This window comes from Pundamilia nyererei, unplaced genomic scaffold, assembly GCF_000239375.1.
Source record: "Pundamilia nyererei isolate P.nyererei 1_Seehausen unplaced genomic scaffold, PunNye1.0 scaffold00089, whole genome shotgun sequence".
Lineage (NCBI taxonomy): Eukaryota > Metazoa > Chordata > Actinopteri > Cichliformes > Cichlidae > Pundamilia > Pundamilia nyererei.
Window position 1 is genome coordinate 280548 of NW_005187490.1, and position 23439 is coordinate 303986.

The 23439-nt window shown below is 42.1% G+C and overlaps 1 protein-coding gene across 3 annotated transcripts in view; it reads right to left on the reverse strand.

Moving 5' to 3' along the window:
* Window positions 1–2804: 2804 nt before the first annotated feature.
* Window positions 2805–23439, reverse strand: part of LOC102209857 (aryl hydrocarbon receptor nuclear translocator-like protein 1) — a 29069-nt gene continuing 8434 nt past the window's right edge. For 2 of the 3 annotated variants that reach the window (XM_005739059.2, XM_005739060.2), the window contains exons 2-20: window positions 23246–23424; window positions 19938–20001; window positions 17838–17985; window positions 17386–17406; window positions 17131–17163; window positions 15815–15844; window positions 15080–15237; window positions 14439–14518; window positions 14229–14321; window positions 13842–13959; window positions 13314–13463; window positions 8993–9239; window positions 8169–8275; window positions 7913–8063; window positions 7712–7791; window positions 7484–7592; window positions 6120–6213; window positions 4839–4932; window positions 2805–4757 (exon numbers count right to left, since the gene is read on the reverse strand). In XM_005739059.2, the coding sequence (XP_005739116.1) occupies window positions 4600–4757; window positions 4839–4932; window positions 6120–6213; window positions 7484–7592; window positions 7712–7791; window positions 7913–8063; window positions 8169–8275; window positions 8993–9239; window positions 13314–13463; window positions 13842–13959; window positions 14229–14321; window positions 14439–14518; window positions 15080–15237; window positions 15815–15844; window positions 17131–17163; window positions 17386–17406; window positions 17838–17985; window positions 19938–19983 (1917 nt within the window). In that variant the 5' untranslated portion in view covers window positions 19984–20001; window positions 23246–23424 and the 3' untranslated portion in view covers window positions 2805–4599. The remainder of the gene's footprint in view (window positions 4758–4838; window positions 4933–6119; window positions 6214–7483; window positions 7593–7711; window positions 7792–7912; window positions 8064–8168; window positions 8276–8992; window positions 9240–13313; window positions 13464–13841; window positions 13960–14228; window positions 14322–14438; window positions 14519–15079; window positions 15238–15814; window positions 15845–17130; window positions 17164–17385; window positions 17407–17837; window positions 17986–19937; window positions 20002–23245; window positions 23425–23439) is intronic. The other variant, XM_005739061.2, reaches the window with a different exon arrangement.

The following is a 23439-nucleotide window of genomic DNA, read 5'->3' on the forward strand; positions in this document are numbered from 1 at the left end:
GAAGCCTGCAGATGTGATCGGCGTGCAGTGACTCAGCTTTAGAAGACATCCCTGCAGATGCAGCAGCACTGAAAGTTTTGAAATATTAAAATTCAGATGCCTTCTCATAACACGCACAGTCTCAAGAAGAAACTTTACTTTCAATTTTTAAAGCGGCATCTGAGGTTTTGTGAAGCTTTGGCAGAGGATGAAAGAAATGCTCAGTAGCAGGAAAACGACCCAACCTCGGCTGGACAGATCAAATATAGATACGCTGCTTCCACTGTAACCATGATTATTTAATGTGCGTCCAGAGTGTCTGCTCATGCTTTGAGCAACTTTACAGGGCCGCGGGAAGCAAACCACCACGAACCTCTCGGGTTAACCTACAAGCTCTTTGTCCTGCTGAAGTGTGCTTTAACCGCTCAGCTCTATTCAGCTGCATGTGGCGGTGGAGAAGCAGCAGCAGCAGCGTTTCTCTGTTGCAGATTCTGCCCGAGCTGGATGGCAACACCATATAAAAATACCAGCGGGCTTCACCGATTGGCTGAGAGTTGTGAAAGAAGACAGCAGGCGACTGTAAACACGGGCGAATCTCGATGACAGAAACAAATAATTTTATTTGAAAAATATTTCACTGCTGATACATACAATACACTCATCATACTCATATATATTTGCATAAAGTATACTCTTAACATGATAATATTTAAAGATTTGATACATTATCGTCAGGTGGGGCAGGGAGATATCAACAAGGAGAACACTTTATTGTAGTGTGTAGAGTAGAAACACTTAAAACAGAAATAAACCCACTAGAACAGATACAGAGGGGACCTTGCCAGCTGCTGCCTGATTGGAGGAGGACGGCGGAGGCGGAGTCTGAGCCCGGCTTAAATTTAAGCGGCTGAGGTCCAAACAGCAGCTGGTGCTGCAGCTGCCACTCTCGCAGCATTCAGCCTCCTCAAATAAGGATTTCTTTTAAAAGCTGCTGCCACAGTTGGTCGATGTTAACATTGTCTGCCCACGTGGAAATAAAACAGGTGACTTGTATTAGCCCAGCTTGTGTCTCACATGTATTTTCTTTGAAAGTTAAAAACAGAAAACCCATCATGAAAAAGTATTTTTCTCAAGTGTTAGCCCCGCCCACATCAAAAGTGTTCTAAGTTTGACAGGAAGCCTCGTGTTTGTATAAGAACGTGCTGGTCACTGTGAGAAGCTGAGAAGTTATACATCAGCCCTTTAAAGACCTTTTTCATGTCATACACAAGAACACAGTTTACTTTTGTTTATGCTTTGCAAATAGAGCGATGAAGAAAACTTCTTTTGTTTCTGTGTTTTTTATTAAATACATCTCTGGGATTTCGTCTTTCAGACTCAAATCCAGGCTTTATCTCTGCGCCTCCAAACCGGAGCCTTCATAATGTATTTATAATGCAGCGCCATTAAAAAAATATTTCCAAACATCTAATTAATTTTTTTTGTTTTGTTTCCAAAATAGATTTCAGAAAGTTAAAAGGCAAATCTGATTGTGTCTTTGCTTCTTTTGGTTTTTGTCATGTCTGCCTCTAATTTATCGGACAACACAAAGGCCCGGGGCTGTGACAGCAGAGAGGTGAAGAGGTCAAATTAGGGATCATCTTCATCATCGAGGGAAAAAAAAAGTCTATTAAAAATCTCTCGTGACCCCCAGAAACTGTTGCAGGAAGTGATTAGAGATGTTGGTGAGCTCCATCTTCGTTACAAAGTCCTCTTTGTTCACCAGCAGTTAGTAAGGTAGTTTGAATTAACAGTTGGGTGAAACGGGCAAAAAAAAAGACCAAATTTAAGAGTAACTGCAGTCTGGCAAGTCTGCAAATAAATCAGCTGAGAGGTTTTTTGGGGGGTTTTTCAGCTTCTTTTAGCCCCACCCAGGCTGGTTAAAAAAGGGGGTGGATCCTTCTGTGGGTGGTGTAAAGTAAAGCCCAAAGAGCCCATCCAGTCCCCTCTGCTGAGAACACAGTTCAACACAAGACTGAAAGGCTGAAGGATCAGTGAGGGGGTGAGCAGGTGGAAACCCTGTAACCCAAGCTTATTGGTTTTTATGTTAGCAGGCTGACGCCGCGTCGCCTCCCGCATTGTCAATAAAATGGCAGTGAAGAACATTTCCTCATGGAGGAGCACTTGAACAGTCCTGGTTTGCTGTCGAGCACACCGAGTGTGCCCGCCCATACAGCTGCTGCTCCCACCGGACTCAATTAACCACCTTTTCCCCCCATTAAAGCCTCGTTCTTTGTTCTGACAGCTGTCAGAGCTTCACTCCAGCTGTTCGCTCCTCTCCTGCAGAGCGCTCGCTGCAAACGCTCAGAAGCCCACCAGAGATAAACGAGCAGGAGGCCGTCCACGAGGAGGAACAGATCTTCGCTGATGGTCTTTTTTTTTTATTATTCCTTTGACCTACAATGCTGGAGTCTTTCAATCTATGCACCAAGACTGTCTTATATTCAGAGCTGGTTTGTGGGTCTCCCTGTGGGACTGTGCTGCTCGATTAGGTTCAGTGCAGTTTCACCCGTGTTTATAGGCCTTGTTTTTGAAATAATGAATGATGGGAGTAGATTTACACTTTTTAGCCTTTTTGGTCCAATAGAAATCAAAACGTTTATGACAGATTGGAGATTTTCAGTTGGCTAAGCTGATTAAGGACTGAGCTTGACTCTCATGCAGCACGTCGAGCTGCAGACGCTGCCGACATTCTCTCAAGGTTTGGGTCTTGGATCGGTTGGGTTTTTCCCTCCTCTTTCTTCTTCGGGGAGAAACTTAACGCAAATAAAAGATTTGGCACTTTCTTTTTTTTTCTTTTTTTTTAAATAGATGGCTTCAGTAGTTTGGACTTAAGATCACTACTGAGCACCAGTCATTTAAAAAGCTTCAGTGGTGAAAGGAAAAAGCTTAACGTGGGTTAATAAAGCATCACTTGCCAATAATGCAAAGATTTAAAACTGCAAGTGTAGCAGGCGAGCTGGGAACTCGGTAAAGATGACGCTGAAAAAATAAGATTCTGGAGTCTGCTCGAGTCTGAGTGATGCAAATTTGTCACAAATTACGAACCAAACGGACCTTCGAGGCTTTGCAATCAGTGAGTGTGAGGATCTGTGTGGATGTCTGCTCGCCTGCCTGTTCTCTGTGACCACATGGACCACATGTGACCACATCCGTGGAGAATCTACACTACACTGCGTCCACGCCCGTCTACCTGCAGAGAGCATTTGGATTGGTATGAGGAAGAACCGCTCTGTGGGCTGAAGAGAAAGATTAAGTTCTAAAATAAGAACCAGAGTATTAAAACCACTGCAGCCACTGTCCGCTTTTACTCTGCATTTTTTATGTTCATACGCAAGCAGACAGCAGCAGTACCATCGACTACGTCGTGTTATTACTGCAGCCGTGTGGCGTTTGGTCCTTGGTAGGCGTGTGTGAGTTTAGACCCGTGGCTGTGTTTAGTCCCTCTTAAATCTATCCACGATCCCGAGGCTGTTCTAATCGCCTGCTTTATTTCACCAGCGCCTTTTAAATAGACGGGAACACGTGACGCAGGGAACCCCGACCTAACGGAGCTCCTGCACACCCGTCTCGCTTACTGCTGGGATTTTTATTATATTTGCAATGTTTCAACTTATTCCTCCTTCTTCCGTATGGGAAGCATGTCTGCATTCACTAGAAAATAACAGTAAAAAGATCAGTTTGATTTATAAGCAAGGCCACATGGGCCAACCTGTTAAACCTTACTGGTCTGTTTCTCAACACACACACAGGCACATGCACAGGGATCCTCAACCCAACAACCCCCCCTCAATTCCAGCGCTTTCGCCTTTTTTTTTCTAGCTTCCTAATGCCTCTCTCAGAAGCACTGCAGGCTGTTTGAGTGAACACAGAAGGAAACTGAGAAGTTCGGTATTTCTGAGGAAACAGACGAGGATGAGCAGCTTGGAGTAAAAGTTTGCGTAAACTCTGGAAACAGCAGCTGGGCGGTGCCTTCCAAAACAATTCAGTCTTTACAAAAAAGAAGGAAGAATTTAAATACATGAGATACACCTGGTAGTGGAATTTTGAGAATAAAGGTCCTCTGAGTATCTTCTGTTGTGTGTTCACGTCCTCGTGCTTGTACAGTATCCTACAGGGAAACCTCAGAGACAGGGGGCTCACCACCCAACAACACCATTAAACTTCTGCCACCGTCTCGAGTGTCTTGGGGAGGGGAGGGGGGCCTTCTGTTAATTTGCGTTGATGGGGTAGAGAGTGAAGGAGCATCGACATGTCAGCACCGCCGTTGTTAGAGAAATGGTTTCTCACCGTGGCAACGTTAGAAAACCAGCACTGGAAAAATTAGCATCTTAACAGCATCTCAGCTCCACCTGCAGGGAATGACGAACCAAAAACTTGGGGGTGAAACCTAACGGCCATCCAGTCTGATGGACACCTAAAGAGAGAGGATCTCCTCTGTATCTACAGAGCGGTTTTTTTTCTTCCTTTTTTTTGTTAAGATGGACATTTTTGCGGTGCCGTCATGCACACAGGTTGGAAAACGTGGCAACCAGACGTCGACCCCACGTCAGCAGCTCCGGCTCGTCCCTCCCAGCTTCCTCACAACGGCCAGGGTAGGTCGCTGAAGTCGACGGGCCCCCCGAGGCCAGCGTCCGCCTCCAGCAAGGACATAATGACAGCCATGGCCGCCTCGTCGTTGCTGGGGCTGCTGGAACCGGGCTCATCCATGATGTCTATGCTCAGGTGGGAGTTGTCACCTTTACAGAGAGCAACTTGTTAAGAAGATGACTGATGAAGAGGTCATAATCATAAAATGACAGATTTACTCAGTGACTTACTCATGATGGACTGGTTGGAGTAGGGGTAGCCAACAGAGTCGGGTCCAGGAAGCATCCCCGTGCTTTGCAGCTCGGGCGTCCCTCCGTTCTGAATCTGCAGAGACGACACGAGTAAACATCAGTTCAATGTAAAAACATTGAACTTGTTCAGTGAGAGCGAACACTGAGGTTCGCGGAAGCATGAACTTGTATACACGTTAAACTGTTAAGCAGCATTTTTATCATTATTAAAACAGGATAAAATAATTTTGTACATTTTGATCTTCTGGGTTTGCTTTAGGGGCATTTTTTTCAGGTTTTAGACAGACCCATGAAGTTCCTGCACTATAAATACTAAGACGAGTTTGGTGTTTCAACAATGCAATTATGGCTAAAGTAGAGACGAGGACAGTTATTCTGTTAGGGTAGTGGAGCTAGAGCAGTGGTGTCAAACATGAAGCCTGGGGCCCAGAGTTGGCCTCTGAAAGACTCCAGCCCACTGGATGGCTCTGAAAAATGTGAAGGAGTGCATAGATTTGAAGTTTTAACAGTTTTTACAACTTCTCCTAATGATAAAGAACCCCGATTAATTGCCATTCATACGGCAAAGTAATTAGGTAATAGATAAACACTTAAATGACAAAGTTCCTGGTTTTTCCGTATTTACTATATAAAATTATGATTTTTACATTAAGTACACAGGACATTTTCTTTGAATTAACAAAAATGTAATATTTTACAATTTCAGGACAGTCTGGGCAAAGAACTACCAGAACCTTTTCTGTAATTATACACATTTATCGTGTAGTCTAAGGAGCTTCTTGAAGATGATTCACCTCTCATCTGAGAAGTGAATCATCTTCAAGAAGCTCAGACTACGATGACCTGAATGACTAAGAACCATCACAGACATTCATCGTGTAGTTTCACTGATTCAGCTCACTCAGAGTCAGAGTCTGGATTTGGCCCACATTGTAAAAGAAGTCTGACATCCCTGCCCTGGAGGGTCAAACTGTTTAATTTTATCCTAAAATAAATAAATGTGCATGACAACAGAGAGATGACAATACCGAGCAAGTGATTTACAGAATTATTTTATTAGTAGCGACTTTTAAAGACACCATCTCAAAATAAAGGACATCTAAAGACTTTATTTTTCACGTTTTATTTACAGATATATGAAGATTTTTTTTAAATGTCCTGCAGGAACCCCGAGCACGTGGCCCTCACCACAGTGCACGTTCACAGAGAAGCACACAAATTAAACTGCTTTCAGGTCAATTAGGTGTGTGTGTGTGTTACCTTCTTGCCCCCTGGGGAGCAGGTGTCGGGTGGAGGTGTGCTGGTAATATTCAGAGGGCTGGAGCCACAGCTGGAGGGGGAGGAGCCTCGAATCCTGATAGGGAGAAACAGATAACAGCAGTGTTTCTGAATCAGATCTAGGCTGTCTCCAATCGTCTATTCCTGTATTCACACTCGCCATTTTGAATGAACTGAAAAGTACAAGTACATGAAACACAACAAGTACACCATCCAGGTACTTGTAGAGTCGATATCAAGTACCAACACGATGCTAGTGCTACAATAAGCCTATTTATTTTGTGACTATGTTAATTGCTCTCAAACACTTAAAGAAAGGTTTTTCCATTGCATGTATGCTGATCCTTTGTGGTTTCTTCTCCTAGCAACCAGTGCAGCGCTGAGGTATCACACACTAAATACAAGGGAACTGAACAGATTATACCTGAAACAGCTTTGTGAGTCCAGATCAAACATACTTCAGATTTAAATATCAGGTCGGTAAATCCCTCGTCATGGTTGGAGAGACTCTACGAGGTTTGCAGCTGGCAACAATAATTTGTTTTCCTGCCTCAGAACCTGCACCAGGTGGAGAATGTCTTCATGCTGCTCTCTTATGTGACACGCCAGAGCAGAACAAGGACGACTAATCCTCTGTGTATTTGCTAAAGAGCCAGCCAATTATTGCCTTGTTACTTTTTTTGTCCTAAAGGATAAAAGAAAATGTGCACGTTCACACGTACTGCACGAGTAATTACACACACGCGTGTATGTATTGTATGTATCGCTGCATCAGGCATGAATTCATGTGGTCTGCAAATTTGACCAGTCTCAGAAGGTCAAACAGCATCTTTCCCTAAAATGCCAAAAATCTTCCAGCACATGAAAACTCCAAATAAAAGAAAGTCCCTCTCCTATCAGCCTCACTGAACACAATCATTTTTCAGAACTGCCATAACAATCGGGCGATCATTTATCAGCAGAGACAGTCTGTGGTATTTTGGCTGGGTTTCATCATCAGCCTTGAAGTTTCACAAAGCGAGGAGAAGAGCCTGCAGCGCGAACACACTGTCCTACTTTAGACAGCACAGAACATGTGCCTATTCTCCATTTTATTGTAACCTGACATTTGAAATGATTCAGTGCAGAAAAATGAGGTAAAATCCTGCATATGGTTTGTCATATACTCACCTGCCAGTGTGTACAGCTGGCTTGTAATACCTGATAATTCATTCTCTGTGTCACCTCTATCAGCATGATCCGAGTAAGAAACTAGGCCACGGTGATTTTCCATTAGAGCACTAACGCTGGTTTTCTGCTCGACTGGTTTGAGATTGTAAAAACCACAGAAATCCTCCTATTCTCACCTCTGGATCTCCATCACTTCCTCAGCAATCATGCGTCCAATCTTCCCAGCTCCCGCTCTTGTGCCGCCGGGGATACCAGGCACCGTCTGCAGCGCCCGCCTCCCCCCACCTACCAATCAGCAGCAATCAAGAGAAGAAGAATGTATGCACTGTGAAGAATAACTGTGGACATGGGCTGATGTTTTTGATAAATAAGCAGGGAGTGAAAGAATGAAGGAAGTCATTTACCCTCTGAGGTCAGGACGCTGTCCATACTCTGTGGAGAGGCAGCAGACTGAGGGTAATCTGATCCCTCCATCATAGGACACCTGAAGAAGGGGGGGAAAGCGCACAGGTGATGTACCCGAGTCTTCAAAGAGCCAAAATATTTTTGTTTATAGCTTAAAAACTTCCAGGTAAAGCAAATAAAATGCGTTTTCAGATACTTACGACACCACAGTGTTGGTAGACACGATGTACTCCACCTCCTTGGTCCAGGGATTCATAAAGCTGAACCATCTGCTTCTTAACGTGATGAAGGAGCCATCTTTGATCTTGAACTTGTAACAGTTGGTGTTGATCTTCTCCCTCATCTGTAGCACTGTGGACATTTGCGATACATTCGCAGTGAGCACACTAGCATTCATTCATTCACATCTTCTCTATTAAACTCTAACAAGGATTCTAGAGGTTTCTCAGAAGGCACCTTGTCTATGACATTCTGCCAGGTGGCTGATGTCGTCCTGGTGGAAATACTCATAGAAGGAAGTTCCCAGCAGCTCCTGGGGTAGGTAGGCTAGGATTGCTGTGGCTCTGGAAGAACACACAGACACAAAGAGGATTGTTCGCTTGCAGCTGCTGGTGAGAGTCTTAATTATGGGCAACAAAGGTTTTCTAAGATAGTGAATCACCCAAAAACAGATCACTGTGTCCTGAAACCTCACTGCACTTAATGCACTGAGCAAGAATAAAACTCATTTAACTGAAAAGCTTTTCATCTGTACTAAAGGCCAGTTGTAACACAGCACCAAGGTAAAACAGTGTGTACTGAAACATAATGTGTTCATCTAAACAGCTAAAATTAAAAACTCAAAAATCACCGCATCCTAAACAGGGGTGTATTTGACTCCATCGTGTTTGTTGCTAACAAAGGCTGTGCTAAATGACACAGCGCTGCAGGTAAAAGCAGACTATTTGTGGCTCTACTCTGACATTTTATGCACTACAAGTTATTTCGATTTCTCTGAATCCATATTTCCTCACAGCTCTCACCCCTCCACCCTTCAGGAGGCAATTTCATATCAAACTCTCATATCAAAATTACAGTCTGTTCAATTTTTGGCCATTTTATCCTTTTATTATCCAATCTTTTGCTCTCTAAATATATCAACAAGCAGGCCGACTCTGAGGATAAGCTGAGGGAAATGCGACCTTGAAAATCATGTGAGTATGCAAGCAGCTGAACTTTACTGTCCTGTCACATAAATCAAGACGAGGTGACCTATTCGGCTCTCCCCTTTCGCCTCTCACCTCTGGTCAACGAAGACGAACTTGCCGTCGATGGCGTGCCGGGAGACGTACTCTGTCGGCTTCACCCTGATGTCTGCCAGGCTGGGCTGGGGGACGATGTGGGGGTGCAGGCGGCCGATGGCCACCAGGCAGCTCAGGTTGCAGCCCTCGTTGTCGGGTTCATTGTCTTCGTCGAGACCCATCTTGGTAGGTGGCCAGCTCTTCAAGTAGCCTGTGCTGTGGATAGTGCAGAAGCTCTTACGGTCCGCTGTAATGAGAGTGAAGAGACGCGAGAGAGGGGCGTTAAAATTAGAAATAAGCAGGGCCATCTTAGTGGGATACCGTCACCATGCTGTGGGGTATGATGGAGCATTTTTTACAGTTCACTGAACTGAATGTGACGGGGATTTATTTTTGATTATGAACCCACATCTGAACAGTTTGGCTGATTGATTCAAAATCTCTTACAAAACGCTGAGGAAGCCACAGCAGTGATGCAGTTACAGCTAATTATCAAATACAAATCAAAACACTAGGCTGAACCCTTGAAGACAAATCATACGGTCGTCCCTGCAGGATTAAAGGATCACAGTTAATCAGCTAGTGCTGTGTGGACTTTGGCCTGTACCCTCTTTAAACTATTTTTGACAAATGAGCCCATCTGTGATTTTCAGGGCTGTTTATTTCTTGCTCTTTGCCATAAAACTACAAGATTAGAAACTACAAGAACCTCCTGCCTGGCAACTTCATCTTCAACAGCCTTTGTCCTGGTGTTCTATATCTGCCATCCCTCCTCTGCAAACGCCCAAACCATCTGGAACACCTTTCCACTCTCTATGAAGACGGGAGTACTTCTCCCATCTCCTCAACACATTTTACACAAGTAAAATACCTTCTTGGCGGTTTCACTTCTGTAGCTGTACTGAACTTTGCAGCCCCCCCCCCATGTAACACAGAGAAGTGTGTCTCCATGAACGTTAACTGCAAACATTTTTTAACATGAACTGTGACAATCAGCTGCATGTATGTGCCTGCAAATGTTCCTCTGATTATAAAAGACGTTTTACACTCCAGTTCCTCAATAAGCTACTAAGTAGCTCCAAACGCAGCCAGCCATGTTTTCATTTGCTCTTAGACCAGTGGAGCAGATGCTGCAATGTATTCCAGGAAAATCTTCTTATATTGACTGATCGAAGAGCAAATGTCCCGTGCGTCACTTTCCGACGAGGAAAATTGAGCGACCCAGGCTCCGGTCGTGTCTTGTTCTAAACCTTTGATTTTTAATCTTAAAAACTCGAGTCCAGGCGTGATGTTACACTGCACTCCAATGTGTTCCAGCTAATTCACCATGGCTGAAACCACCGTCTGCCAAGCTGACTCAGACTGCTTTCAGCCCTGACCTGCTTGGCACACAGCTAATGAAGTATGATATAGAGGTTGCCAGAACAGCCCAGGTGCAATTTCCAAATAAGATTCACACAAATCAGAATTTGGTCAGTTAAATGTGATTCAGCAGGTCCCATGTGTTGTTGTCGTTCATATTTTTTTACTTGATTAATGGGCCATCACGTGTTTCTGTTCAAATTAAACTACCTCAGTGCTTTTTAATTGCAACATAACATTTTCTAGTAGTTTGTGATGTTGTTAAATGATAGTCTGGTTCTTGCTCAGAGTTCAAATTCATTTTTGGCTTTAGCTGTTTTTGTGTTAACTTTTACTGTTTGGACCAACTCTGCAGAAATGAGCGGAGGCAGAGCGCGACACCAGCAGAACCAAACTGTTTTCTGTATGATTTAATCAGCCTTACACACTGTTGCGGATCAATTTTGGCCCGCCCACTCTACCTTACAGTGTTACTTCATTGAGATTTTTAGGCATTTGCTCAGCACAGCTGAATCTTAAGGTCCAACCACATCATTACATTCAGGGTGAGGTCTGGACTTTTACTGGCCCATTGCAACTGTTCATCAACAACAAAGCAAACTGTTAAGGTAGTTAGGCCAAAGTTCACTTTAATGAGAACGTTGTCATCTTGCGAGAATAAAAATCCATCTTCACATTTTCACTCTGTGGATCTCTTCACAATAAAAGTCCAACTGAAGTAATCGTAAGAGTGAAGAAACAGCTTGATACTTTTCTTTCCAGCCACCCAGCTGTAGATTTGCTGCTGTGCAGGAGATCGCTGTCGTGTCACACGACCCAACTTCGTCATTTCCAAGCTTTATTAAGGGGCAGACGGCCTCAGATATGACTCTAGAATACCCATGTAAACAGCTGAGTTCATGATCAACTCAATGACTTAAACACAAGCCCAAACCATCACCCCTCCTTTGTTGTCCATTGAAGCCAAGCTTCATATTGGATCAGAAGCCGTGTGGAAACTTCGTGCTAACAACAATCCCAAACAAGCCACACTTGTTCTGTTCAGTCTTTTTCTAAATATAATGTTATGAACTTTAACAGTTAACATGTTAACTGAGGCCTGTAGAGCCAGAGATGTAGCTCCTGGGTTATTTGTAGTGCCTTCGAGCATTGCACAGTGTGACCTTGGGGTGAATTCTGGAAAGATTATAGCGTTATGTTATCACCCTCCTGAATGCTCCATAGAAGCAAACTGCACAACTTCTGCTTTTACAGAGGTAGTCATTCTTGCTCATCAGTTTGTCAAGTGCATTTGATTATCAGCACCTGGCTTCTTCTTCCCCTTTAAATTATAGAAGCAGTTAATAAAGATTATAAAGATTCCGGCAAAAATCTTCTTCATCTGACTTTACCGAGCAACCGCCTATCAGGAAAAAAAGGTTTCAGCTCCTCTCATCTACAAGTGCAGCGCATGTTGTTTGCAGATAAGCGCTCGCAGTCTCACTCAACTGAAAGCATCTTTGATTGATGCTTCATAGCTCTGACTTTCAGAGGCAGCCCTATTTTCAAAGATTATCACTGGTGAGATTCTTTTATGGCGTGTAAGCTTTGCTGATTAATTAAAAGGTTTTCAAATGAATAAATAAACTCTGTCCTCTCATCGGGTAATAGGACGCATTCATACACAGAAAACACATCATTCAAATAACTACTTAAACACAAAAGAAATACCTGAAACATGAATAAACAATCACTGCTCCATCATTACTGTTATAGGTTCTCCACCTGAGCCCTCATGCATTACCGAAATAGGATGCATCTATTTTAGCCAGTTCTAGTATAAAAGACAAGAAAAAAGCTGATAACTGTCAAATGTATCGTTTTCATTATAATATGAAAAATTTGAATAGTTAAACTAACAAAAGCCGACCAAAAATTTAACCTTTTCAAGCACTAAAATCTAAGCAGACAGGTCTTTCTCTAGAATTTGTTTTTGACAATATAGAGCGGGTAAATAAAGGTTAAATAAACACCATGCTCTCATGCCAACTGAGGTGCAATTCCTTGTTATGAAAAGGATGTGAACCTAAAAATAGAAGAACAGGAACACCAGGAAATGAGGGCTTTTGGTTTCATAAGGAGGTGATGGAGATATTTACAAAGCACTGTGTGAGATGTAAATAGGGAGGAGAGAGAAGCCGCTCCAAAGGTCTCTTAAGACACGGGATGCAAAACACTGCTGGCTTCATCGAGCTGATATAGTGGAAGCTCTCAGCAATTCAGACGTGGCTTATTTTTATGTTAATGCTCCTCACCCGTTCTGTCAGACGATGTGGGAGAAACGAGCCACAGCAGCAATACCTTTTACCCTTTAGGCCTGACAGTGATGTAAAATGCTTGAAATTAGAGTTTGTTTAATACGACGATACTTTGGTAATTACAGATGCTACATCCTACATGTAGTCATGATGGTGCATCTACACCCTTAGATAATTGTTAAGGGAAAAACACACCATGTCATTTATTGTTAGATCCTGACCAGTCCTATCTCTGTGTCAAGGGTAATTAAGTTCTTGCTGTAGTGCTGCGTGCATAAATGAGTGCATCCTTCTTTATTTAGAGATGCTTGCACACGGACCCTGCAGGTATGTCATTAACTTAGAATAAAGAGTTTTAGAAGCAACTGGGAACAACAAACTAACTTCAGCTGTTACTTTTTGTCAGATCTAGACACCAATCTCCAAAAGAGTAAGTGGTAACTTGACTGCACGTGCTTCATAAGATTGCTGTCACAGCTTTTCACAAGGCTGTGATCAGTCCACCCATACAGAAACAGCACTGACAAGCAGAGACATCAGATTTACAGAAATGAGTGGATGTCAGAAAGGGACCAGAGAGCTGATAAGCACACAGCTTTTTCAGGTGGTGCTCTGACAGAGAGGAAGGTTGTCAGGTTTTAATGAAGACGATGGCACGCTACCTTTTTTCTTAGAGCAGGTGGAGGGAAAGTCTTTATCTTCTACTTTGACAGACTGCCTGTTGCACTTCATCCTGCAGAAAAATGACCGCCTAGCTCCAGAACAGAGTCTAGAAGGACCGGGGGTGATGTCCGTCTTCACAGGAAGACCAGCTGCAAAAATAAAGGAAAGAAAATAATCAGTCAACAGAAAACGACTATTCTTTCAAGCCTCAGCAATTTTAGAAAGAAGGACTTGCACACAAATAACAAAGGAAACGCACATGTGGAAAATAAATCCATTTGGAGCTCTTGGTTGCATTTTCTATTCTTAGTGCCTTGAATGATGCACACTTCCCCTGTTTTACCTCCAGCTGTGTTTGCCATCGTTAAATCAACAGGCTTTTCCTTTGAGAAAATGCACTGACTGTTTCTAGCCTTCAGTTCCCTATATTGGGTCCTTTTTCACACCATTTGGTGTGACAGATTTTAACGGCATTGACCAAACTCTTGGCTCTACAAAACAGATTACACACGTCCATTTTTGCTTACTTTTAGCATCGATGAGTCTCTCTCGTGGGGCTGTATCAGAGGACGACAGCTGCTCTTTGACCTTGGCGATGTCCTTGGGGTGAAGGTAGTCAAACAGGCTCTGACCTATCAGGTCATTCTTGAGAGGAGAGAGAAAGATGAATAAATTTGAATCGTTTAATTTGTGGAATTACAAATTAGGATGGATAGACAGATGTTTGCTGGCTATGAATTGTCCACTTGTTTGTGTAGTAATAGTGATTGAGCAGATTCACAGCATCCTTCTTTTGCTTTGTAAAGGAACTAACGCATGCCTGTCGCAGATCCACAGTAAAGCCTTTTAAGGTGGCTTAAAAATCATCCACCATTAACAAAAAGATCCCTTCATTCCTCAGGCTGTCAGCGTACCTGGCTGTAGTTGAGAATCTTGTACACGGATTCAGAAACAAACAGGATCTTGCCACGATCGCATCCGACCACAAACAGGAAGCCATCAGCAGCCTGCATTATTAAACAGAACGTTAAAAACTGGATTAAAAGTTCATTTCTGGAGGTATTTTCCCCCCTTTGTATAGTTATAAAAAGAACCTTTAATTATTTTTGATTTTTTCCACTCACCCTTAGTATCAAGTGCTTCAGTTCATCATCTGAGAGGAAGGAAGGCTTGTAGTTTGCCTCTGTGTACGGGTTGGCTGCACCTGCACACAACATTAAAACACACGCAGGTCACACCTGTGACTATTCAGACTGCACCTGCACACATAAGAGCATTTTCAGAAAGCTGTATGCTCCCACTTAATCTTATTTGCTTTGAGTACCATGAATTTATCTTCCTTCAAGAATTACACACAGTTCCATATTTGGAAATGTTTACCAAAGGATTACCAATATCAACTGACCAGCTGCTGACCAGCCCCCACTGACCTTCACATTTTTAACAGCGGTCTCCAACACGGCACAGGTAAGTACTTCACTGCATTAACATCATCCATCTTAACTATCCTGACCTGCCCGTTCCCCGATTAGGGATCCATCATCAATTATCTTCTTTATTTGTCACCTGATCAGTAAAAACCTCTCACGTTTCCCATGTTTATGAATATGTTTCGTTGTTTAATCTTCATTTAACTGGGATGGAAACCCTCAGGTCCTCAACAGCGCATATTTCACATGTTAGTACAAAAACTGATGCGAGCAAATGTTTGAATGAGAAGACTTTTCACTTCGTTGCCTCCCCAACCCTCCCAGTTGATTCTAACCTCGGAGCGTCTTCATGTGTTGGACAGCCATCCGGAGGACTGTCAGTTTATCCAGCTTGCGGGACATGGCATTGCAGGTGGGCACCAGTGACGCCAGCTCATCGATGAAGCTGTTCATCTTGTCTCTGCGACGTTTCTCAATCTGGCTATGGGCCTCTCTGTGCAGGAGAAGACATCAGACATCAAAAAAGTGTCAATGAACAAAGTCATTTTCCACCCATCTTGCTGGCAGAAATCCACAGTAAATAGTAATAAATCAGCTTGGCTGAACTTTACCTGCTCTACAAAATACAAACTCCTAGCACCTTATCCAACAGACTCCACTGTCTACGCATTCATAGTCCTGTCTAACATGATATAAATCAGCTAGCAAGACGCAACGAAAACAGCCTCAAGAGACATGAAGAAATCCAGTTTTTGTTGTTCTGCCGATCCTCCACGACTATAAGGTTATATCCTTCCTGCTTGTCTGCTCTCGCTTTGCACAGAAGCAGCTATAAAAGAGAATTCTTTCCATGTAAGAGAAAGACAGCTTGGCTTTAGCAATTAGGTTTGCTTTTACAGTCCCCTTCCACATAATGCTTGGATCTATACACTTCAATGTATAAAGTTTCTTATTATCAGTGTGCACAAAGATCTCTCTGTCCCCATCCACAGAGTGACATTTAATTCATGCAAGGGAGCTTAGCAGGTAAGGGGGAATGGGAGAGAGAGAAAGAAAAGGAGTGTTTATACCTGGCATTCTTAATCCTGCCCTGTTGGTCACTGAAAAGACAAAACAGAGAAAGAATTAGAGAGAGAAATTAGAGAGGACTGAAGGGTTTGATTGTTAAATTAATGCGATAGCACATACTTTAAAAGGGCAGCAAGAGGGCAAATCTGATGACTAATGCAGTACAAACATGACACATCTCTTTATCTCATATTTACAGCTAGGAAAAAAGAGCAACAACAAGGAAAATGTCCACTCCACTCTACAGACACACCCAGACGATGACTTCATAGTACATGCAAATGATTCCTTGACTTTCCAAAAACAATTAGGACGAGTAAAACTCGTCTAAAAAGTCAGGAGACTGACTTTATTTTGAGAGAAAGCATCTCTCCAAACTCGGTGTTGTCTGTGTCTTTTTTGGGTTATTTCTGCTAGTGGAAGATTTGTCTAATCCAGTGTGTGGCGAGCACTTAGTTCAGTAAAACCAAAGGGTTAAAGTAATACATCCAAAGCCCCTTAAGTTGCTATGTAACGTGACTACGTCATTCACTCTCCTTCAGGCAGCACTCCCTACTGCACCCCCAGCTGAACTGCAGACATGTCTGTACAGTAGTGAAATGGTTCTCCTCGATTGGCTTTGGTGTCACAGTGCAGTGTGCAAGAGATTTTCCCCTGGAGAGTAACATGCATTACAGCAGCTGTTATGATACTTTTCCTGTGCAGCTTATTCAACTTTGCTTTAACTTTATGAACATTTCTGCGAAAAATTATTTTAATAGACCCATCACTGCCTTTCTTTCCCTGTTAAGTGAAATTAAATTGCACCGATGACGTCCGATGCAATAAAATGATCGAACATGCAGTCCTAACATGGTGAAAACTCCGACGTGTCAGATTTGGTCATGTAGATCATGGCAAAAGTCCTCGTGCCGGAAAACTTAAACATCTTTACTGGGTGTTTATTACCCGATCGTTCTCTACTGTGCTCTAAAGGACAAACCTTGGAATCTGTGTAATATTCAGAGCAACATGGATTTTTATTCTAGTAAAAGCTGCTGTTGTTAAAAATAACATCTCTCAATACTCTGAGGAGCAAGTGTAAAACCTCCATTCACCTCCTCTGTGTTTATGTGGGCACTGAAACATCCAAATACAGATCTCTGAGATTCACAAATGTGAGTGTGAAAACACGAACGTTATGATTTGGCTCAACGGACCCTTTAAGTTGAAATCAACAGGGAACCCAATCGTGCCAGAAGCAGGTTATTTCAAGAGCAATAAACAGACACATCCAGCAGATTAAAGCTCTATCACCATGGCAGTAATGGCGCCTTACCTGCCCAGTTTATCTTTATCTGGGTCCATGTCACTGAGAAGGAGAAAACAGGAGATATAAGTTTCAGCAAGACCACAGGAACACATTCAAATAACCAGAGCACTTCACAAAGGGTTCACTGGGTTGAGTAGGTTTGCCTTTCAGTCTGTTCAATATTTCATGGTGCAAAAGATTATGTGTGAGGGTTCAGTGGCATTTCAGGCTGATTAATTGAGTTTGCTAGATCTACTAACATCGAGTCATGTTTGAACTTACTCAAATGAGAAGCCATCAATTCTGCAAAGAAACACAAATTTATCAATCAATTTTTTGTCACTGAATGATTCAGATCATTATGTTTTTTTTAAACAACGTGTAAAGTGTTAGCAACATTGGCTAACAGTGTTTAAGGACACAAATGTTATGAATATTGTAGCACACCTGCACTAATGAATGCAAAAGACTTTGTGTCTCCATAATCAGACATGGTTAATAAGACCAGAAACACACTGTCTATCTAGTCATTTCACTTTATCACTTCTTCCCATAATTCTCAGTCTGTATATTTTTCCCCTTTCTCTGTGCACCTTATTGCCAAGAATAAATTCAAGGTCTATTTATGTGATGTTACAGTTACCACTGCTGGTAAGTCAAGCAGTAGTAGCAAATATGTTTATATTACCAATAAAGTGAGCATTTGAGCTTCTCTTTCTTCCTTGTCTACTTACTGGTAGTCGGTGGTGCTGCCTTTCCTTTTGCGGGTGTAGTCCATGCCAGGCGTGCTGATGGAACTGGAGATGAGGTCAGTGGAGCTGGGGGACATGAAGTCGGTCATTGTAGACGAGATGTCCATCCTTTGGTCTGCCATCAGGTCATCTGCACAGCACAATGAGACACTGAGCTTAAAAACAGACATCTCTCTGTGTGCGGATTTAAGGCCTTTATACAGAGTGTCACAAAAAAAATAAAAAAATAAAAAAATAAATAAAAAAAACCCCAAGATTCCATTCTTTTGTTGGTTTGTTTTTGGGGTTTTTTGTAGGTACGAACTGGTCGTGTAAAGCGTATACACACTGAAAGCAGTCTGTTTTTGTGAAAAATGCACTGCAAAAGTTGGTGTTTTTCCTTCATTTATTTGTCACCGCATTTGTGGCTTTACCAGTGCACAAGTGTTTCACCAAATGTAAAAAAAATACTACATACACATTTTTAGTAACCATTTTTATTTCACCAGCTGCTGAAGCTACATAATCTTAAGACAAACTGGCAACCTAGTAAACCACACTGCCAAACCAGAATAACAACAGTTGACGACTTTCTTTGTTGTGACTCTTTCTGGGTGACTCTGCAGTGGTTATCAAGCCGCCTGCCTGCACAGGGCTCCAGATGAGGAGGAGTGACTGCTGTGCCACTGCTGACTGAGATCACAACACTCTGCGTGGTTGGAATAATTACATTTGCCCCAAACGAGTTGGTGGCTGTGTGAGTCTATAACTCATATTCATAGCAAAAAGTAAAACAAAAGCTCCCACGCCTGTATGAGACATCATTGCGGCTATATAAAGCTCTTGCAGTTTGACCAAGTAAATGTTATTTTATTCACTTATTTATTTTTTTAAATTGAAGGACAAATGCACATATTTAAAGGGGACCTATATATTGTTTTATTGGTGTAAAGATTCTTAAACCACAGTCTGTTGTTGTAGACAGCAAACCAGATGGATGATGCCTCTGGCACACATTTCAAAAATCCAAAAGGACTATCCAGCAGTTTCAAATACAGCACAATAAACCAGCAACTGTCATGATTGCCAGATTAGTTCAACAGCTAAACAAACGTATCAGCTGCTGTTTTGACAATGTAGCACAATTACATGAATAACCGAGCTGACGCTAATCTGACACGTAAATGTATTAACCAGGGGGCGTTAAACAAGCTGCTCAGAGGACAGAACCGGCCAGCAAAAACATCCACTATGGTTTCCTGGATGGCACTGCAAAGTGTGAAAATTTCACCTCATTAATATCCAGAATTGTTCATTAAATGTAAATCATGGCGAGGTAACGTCAGCGTAACAGCACTGACAAACGCTGAGAAATTGCTTCAATCGTAGGAGGAAAAAAAATGTTTATTCATAGACGAAGGCAGGTAATTATGAAACAGGTTTGCTGCCTTAAAGATGTTTTCTGTGGTTCGTGAACTAAATTTTTAAACATTTTTAAGACAGGTCTACTTTACTAATAGAAAATGAATGGATCCTACGGTTCATACACAAACACATTCTTGCTAAATGACAGCTGCAACATAAGGACGAATATTTCCCCAGAAATATAAAAATCCATTTGCAAATCTAAAAAGGCTCTTGTGCCAGATTTCAACAGACCCGTGTGCAACCTTGTTATTCAGTCTTTTGGTGATTAAACCCTCTCTTTTAAGAAATAGCTGCAATGCAGGTGTCTGTGTGTATTAGAAGCTAAAATAAAAGAAACAATCCACTGTTTCTTTGCAGAAGCAAATAAGCAACACAGAGCAGACAGTCACACAAATGTCGCATGCATATGCATGCATAGACCGAAACTACTGGGTCTAAGTATGTAAATGAACTGACAAATAATAAGCGCGACATGTGCGGGATTACTCATATTATCCGTGCTGACAAGAAATCACTATAAAAGGTCTGAGGTCAAGATCAAAGCGGAAATACTGTAGTTGTGAGAAACGGAGGTGACTATCTGCACAGACCTTTTTTTCAATAAAGCGTGCACACTTAATTGAGAGATGCACAGAGGGAAATACTAATTTATATTTTAGGAAGGGCCAAACTCACCACAGATGTTCATCACAGCCTGTGTGTTAAAATCATCTCCTTCCATCCACTCTGGAGCCCTCAACTGTGAACACACAAAAGCAACACTTTAAGATGGAATCATTCTGAGAATCTGCAAAGACAAAAACAAAGAAATCCCAAAACAAAGAAAATACAGACAGAGTAACTGTTGCCTGGACACATGCAGCAAACATCGTGTCATCTGGGTCAAGTGTGCAGGCGCAATAAACAGGAAGCCACCATTACAACAACATGTATTGAAATACTGTAAGCTATTTAGGTCGCACCGTATCAGACACATAAATCAGACTGGTTGAGATGTGCCATGTGCATTCCAATTCGCCAACTACAACCCTGGCAAGTGTTTAAACTTCAGAGATGATGAAACCTTCCCAAGTGACTCTGAGCTGACTGAAGAAGGCCTGTCGTTAACAAGAGTTCTTGCTTAATTATGCAGTCATTTTCTGTAAAGGTTTCGATTAGAGTTTTCGAGCACATGCATGCGCAAACAGGTGGCTTGACTCATGAAGAGCCACACTAATGTTTCAGAGGAATGGGTGAACCCCCCCCAAAAAAAACAATATAAGCAAATGTATTTACTGTAAAGCCTCTAAACCAGGGGTGTCAAACTTAATTGCACAGGGGGCCAAAACTCAAGGCACACTTTAGGTCGCGGGCCAAACAAGATAAACATTTATTGAACATGTTTATGTTTTTTTAAACATAAATATGAATAAAAACAGACAGGAATATTATTCCAGATTAAATAAACTTAAAAAAATAAACTTTAACTTTAAATATTTTGCTCTTCATAAAAATATATCCTGTCAAAATTATGCAAGTTAGAAATATGAACATGCTGCCAAAAACCCCAGAAAAAAATAAATGAAAGCATACACAAGGTTGGAGCCGCATGTAGACGGAGCTGGGCGTTGCTTCAGGAATGGCACTAATAAACTGTGCGGGCCATTCAGTGTCGTACTTTCCCTTGAGTGTATCATTACACTGCAGCTCCATCTGAATCTGCACAGGTGCAGTTCAGCAAAGTCCGCTGACTTGGTTCAACATTACTTGGCAACAGGGAAAGTGAGGTTGCACTGGTGCATTTGTGACAGCTTCACTTGAAATGCCTTCACCGCATCATACATGTCATGTCCATGAACTGACAGATTTCCTTGCTGAGCTCAAAAACTCTATTGAGAATTTTTATCCCAACTCAGCCAACGGACCTCTGTATGATGGCATGTCGGCAAACTCTGAATCTATTTCCCACATAAAAGACTGACATTGACGGTGATTTAAACTTTTAGCTCAGATAAAATTTACGGTTTACGTTACGGTGATTATTACATGCTCCATTTTTAGGACTTTACCAAACAGCCTTTCCTGGTGTGTGATGCAGTGCTATGCTGTTAACTCACCGGTACAGTTCTTCTGCATCTTTACTCACATCCTGCGGACTAGTTGCTTTTTTCACCGCACAACACCGGCGCTCCATCTAACAAGTTTGTCCCATAGTAGTTTCATGTCGGTTACACTTTTACATAAGTTTTAAAAAATGTCCTTTTCCTGTTGTTGTCCCGTGCATCGATTTAATTTTAATGTTCAATATTTCCTCTCCACGGATGAAGATGGCCAGCTGTGCAATGTCCATCATGTCTGTACTTTCATTCACAGCAAGAGAGTATGCAATAAAGTTTTTGGTTCTTGCACACAACTGTGTTCTTAAATCAGTGGCCATCTCACCAACCCAATCAGCAATCATATTTCTGCTCAGGCTCACATTTGCCAAAATCTGCGTTTTGTCTGGACACAAGACGTCGCACAGCTTCATCATGCAGCTCTTCAGAGTGGTACCGGGCTGATTTGGCTCCTCTGCTACAATAAAACTTGCTTTCACAACAGCTTCACTTTGTGATTTTGCTCTGGTGAAAAACATCTGCTGAAATGTCAGATTCTTCTTTAGCTCTTCTACTTTCTGTAGTTTCTGCTCTGCGTTTAGGTTTTTCAGCTATCCTGACGTTTTGTCTCGTAGTGCCGTCTTAAATTAAATTCCTTAATTACAGCCACATTAGCTCCACTAATAAGACACACGGGTTTACCAGCATGTCTGTAAACATATATTCAGTCTCCCACTAGCGCTGAAAGGCTCTGCTTTCAGAATCAACTTTTCTCTCCACCATTGTGAGCGGCTAGCTTCGCAATAACAGAAGTTTGACTTGTTTGAGGTGGGAATTCCCAGTTAGCCTAGCGTTCAGCAAGGAGGCTGCAGCGCTGCATTATGGAATCTGTAGTTTGTATATCATTAGCACCTCATATTGCCGGGCCATGCATAACAATAATAGTACATCTATATAAAATATTCTCGCAGGACACGTGCTCTAAACGAACAAACCTTTGCTATTGAATGACTTTGCCAAGTAAATGCACTATTCATACAGCTCCAGGTCAAAACAATATTTGCCTCGAAGCGCTTTATACTGTAATCTAAAGACTAGAGAAAAGCAAAGAGAAACCCAAAGATCAGATCATCCCGTACGGTTAAAGAACGCCTGTCAAAGAACTCCTTTGACAGGAAGAGACCTCCAGCACAACCAGGCTCAGGGAGTGGAGAGGTCAGGTGAAATAGAGGACAGAAAAGAGAAGTAAAGAGGAATCTCTATCTCTCACTGCAACTCAACACCACAAAAAAAAAGGAAGTAGGCATCACCTCGTCATTCAGGAGTTCAGGATACGAAACAAGAACAAAACAAAGACAAAAAAACTAGATATTCGATGCCATTATCTATTCACTCAACCGCAAGCAGGTGTGTGCACTAAACCACTTGTTCAAGGCCAAGCATACCATTTAAATTATTTGCAATGGGAGTGCTGTGTTTTTATAAGATGCTAAAAATGTCAGCAGCATGTGGAGGCGGTGAGCCTTTTTTCTGGGGTGAATGCTGATAAAGTTAAACAGCAGTCAGCCAGAATCAGATGCATGCAACATGTCACAGCTCTGAAAACATGACTCCTTTAAAACCAGATTTAGTCCTTAAATTGTGTAAGCAAATATAACAGAGGTGTATTAATACATAAGTTCACTGATAACTTAAATTGAACCAAACACTACAAATATTACATGGAAATAAAAATACATAAATATCACATTTTTAATGTCACACTTATTCCAAAGCAAATGCTGGCCTAGTTTTCAAATATGTTAATTATTTCTCGCACTGTGAAGGAGGACTCCTTGGTTCAAATTCACATCTCTGAAATATGAGTAGGCACCTCCTACAGATGGCGTGCAGAGCGGCTTCAGTTACCTGGACAGGAAACTGGAACAGGCTTCCTGGACGGGCCTGGTATCGTCTGAATCAATCTGGCCTGCTCGGTTGTGATCTGGTCTGAGTCTGGTTTGATTCAGCCTGACCTAGTTTCATCCACTTTGAAGTGGTCTCCCCTCATATGATCAGATCCTTAAGCAGCTGGGGCCCGTCTACATCTGCAGGGGGATGAA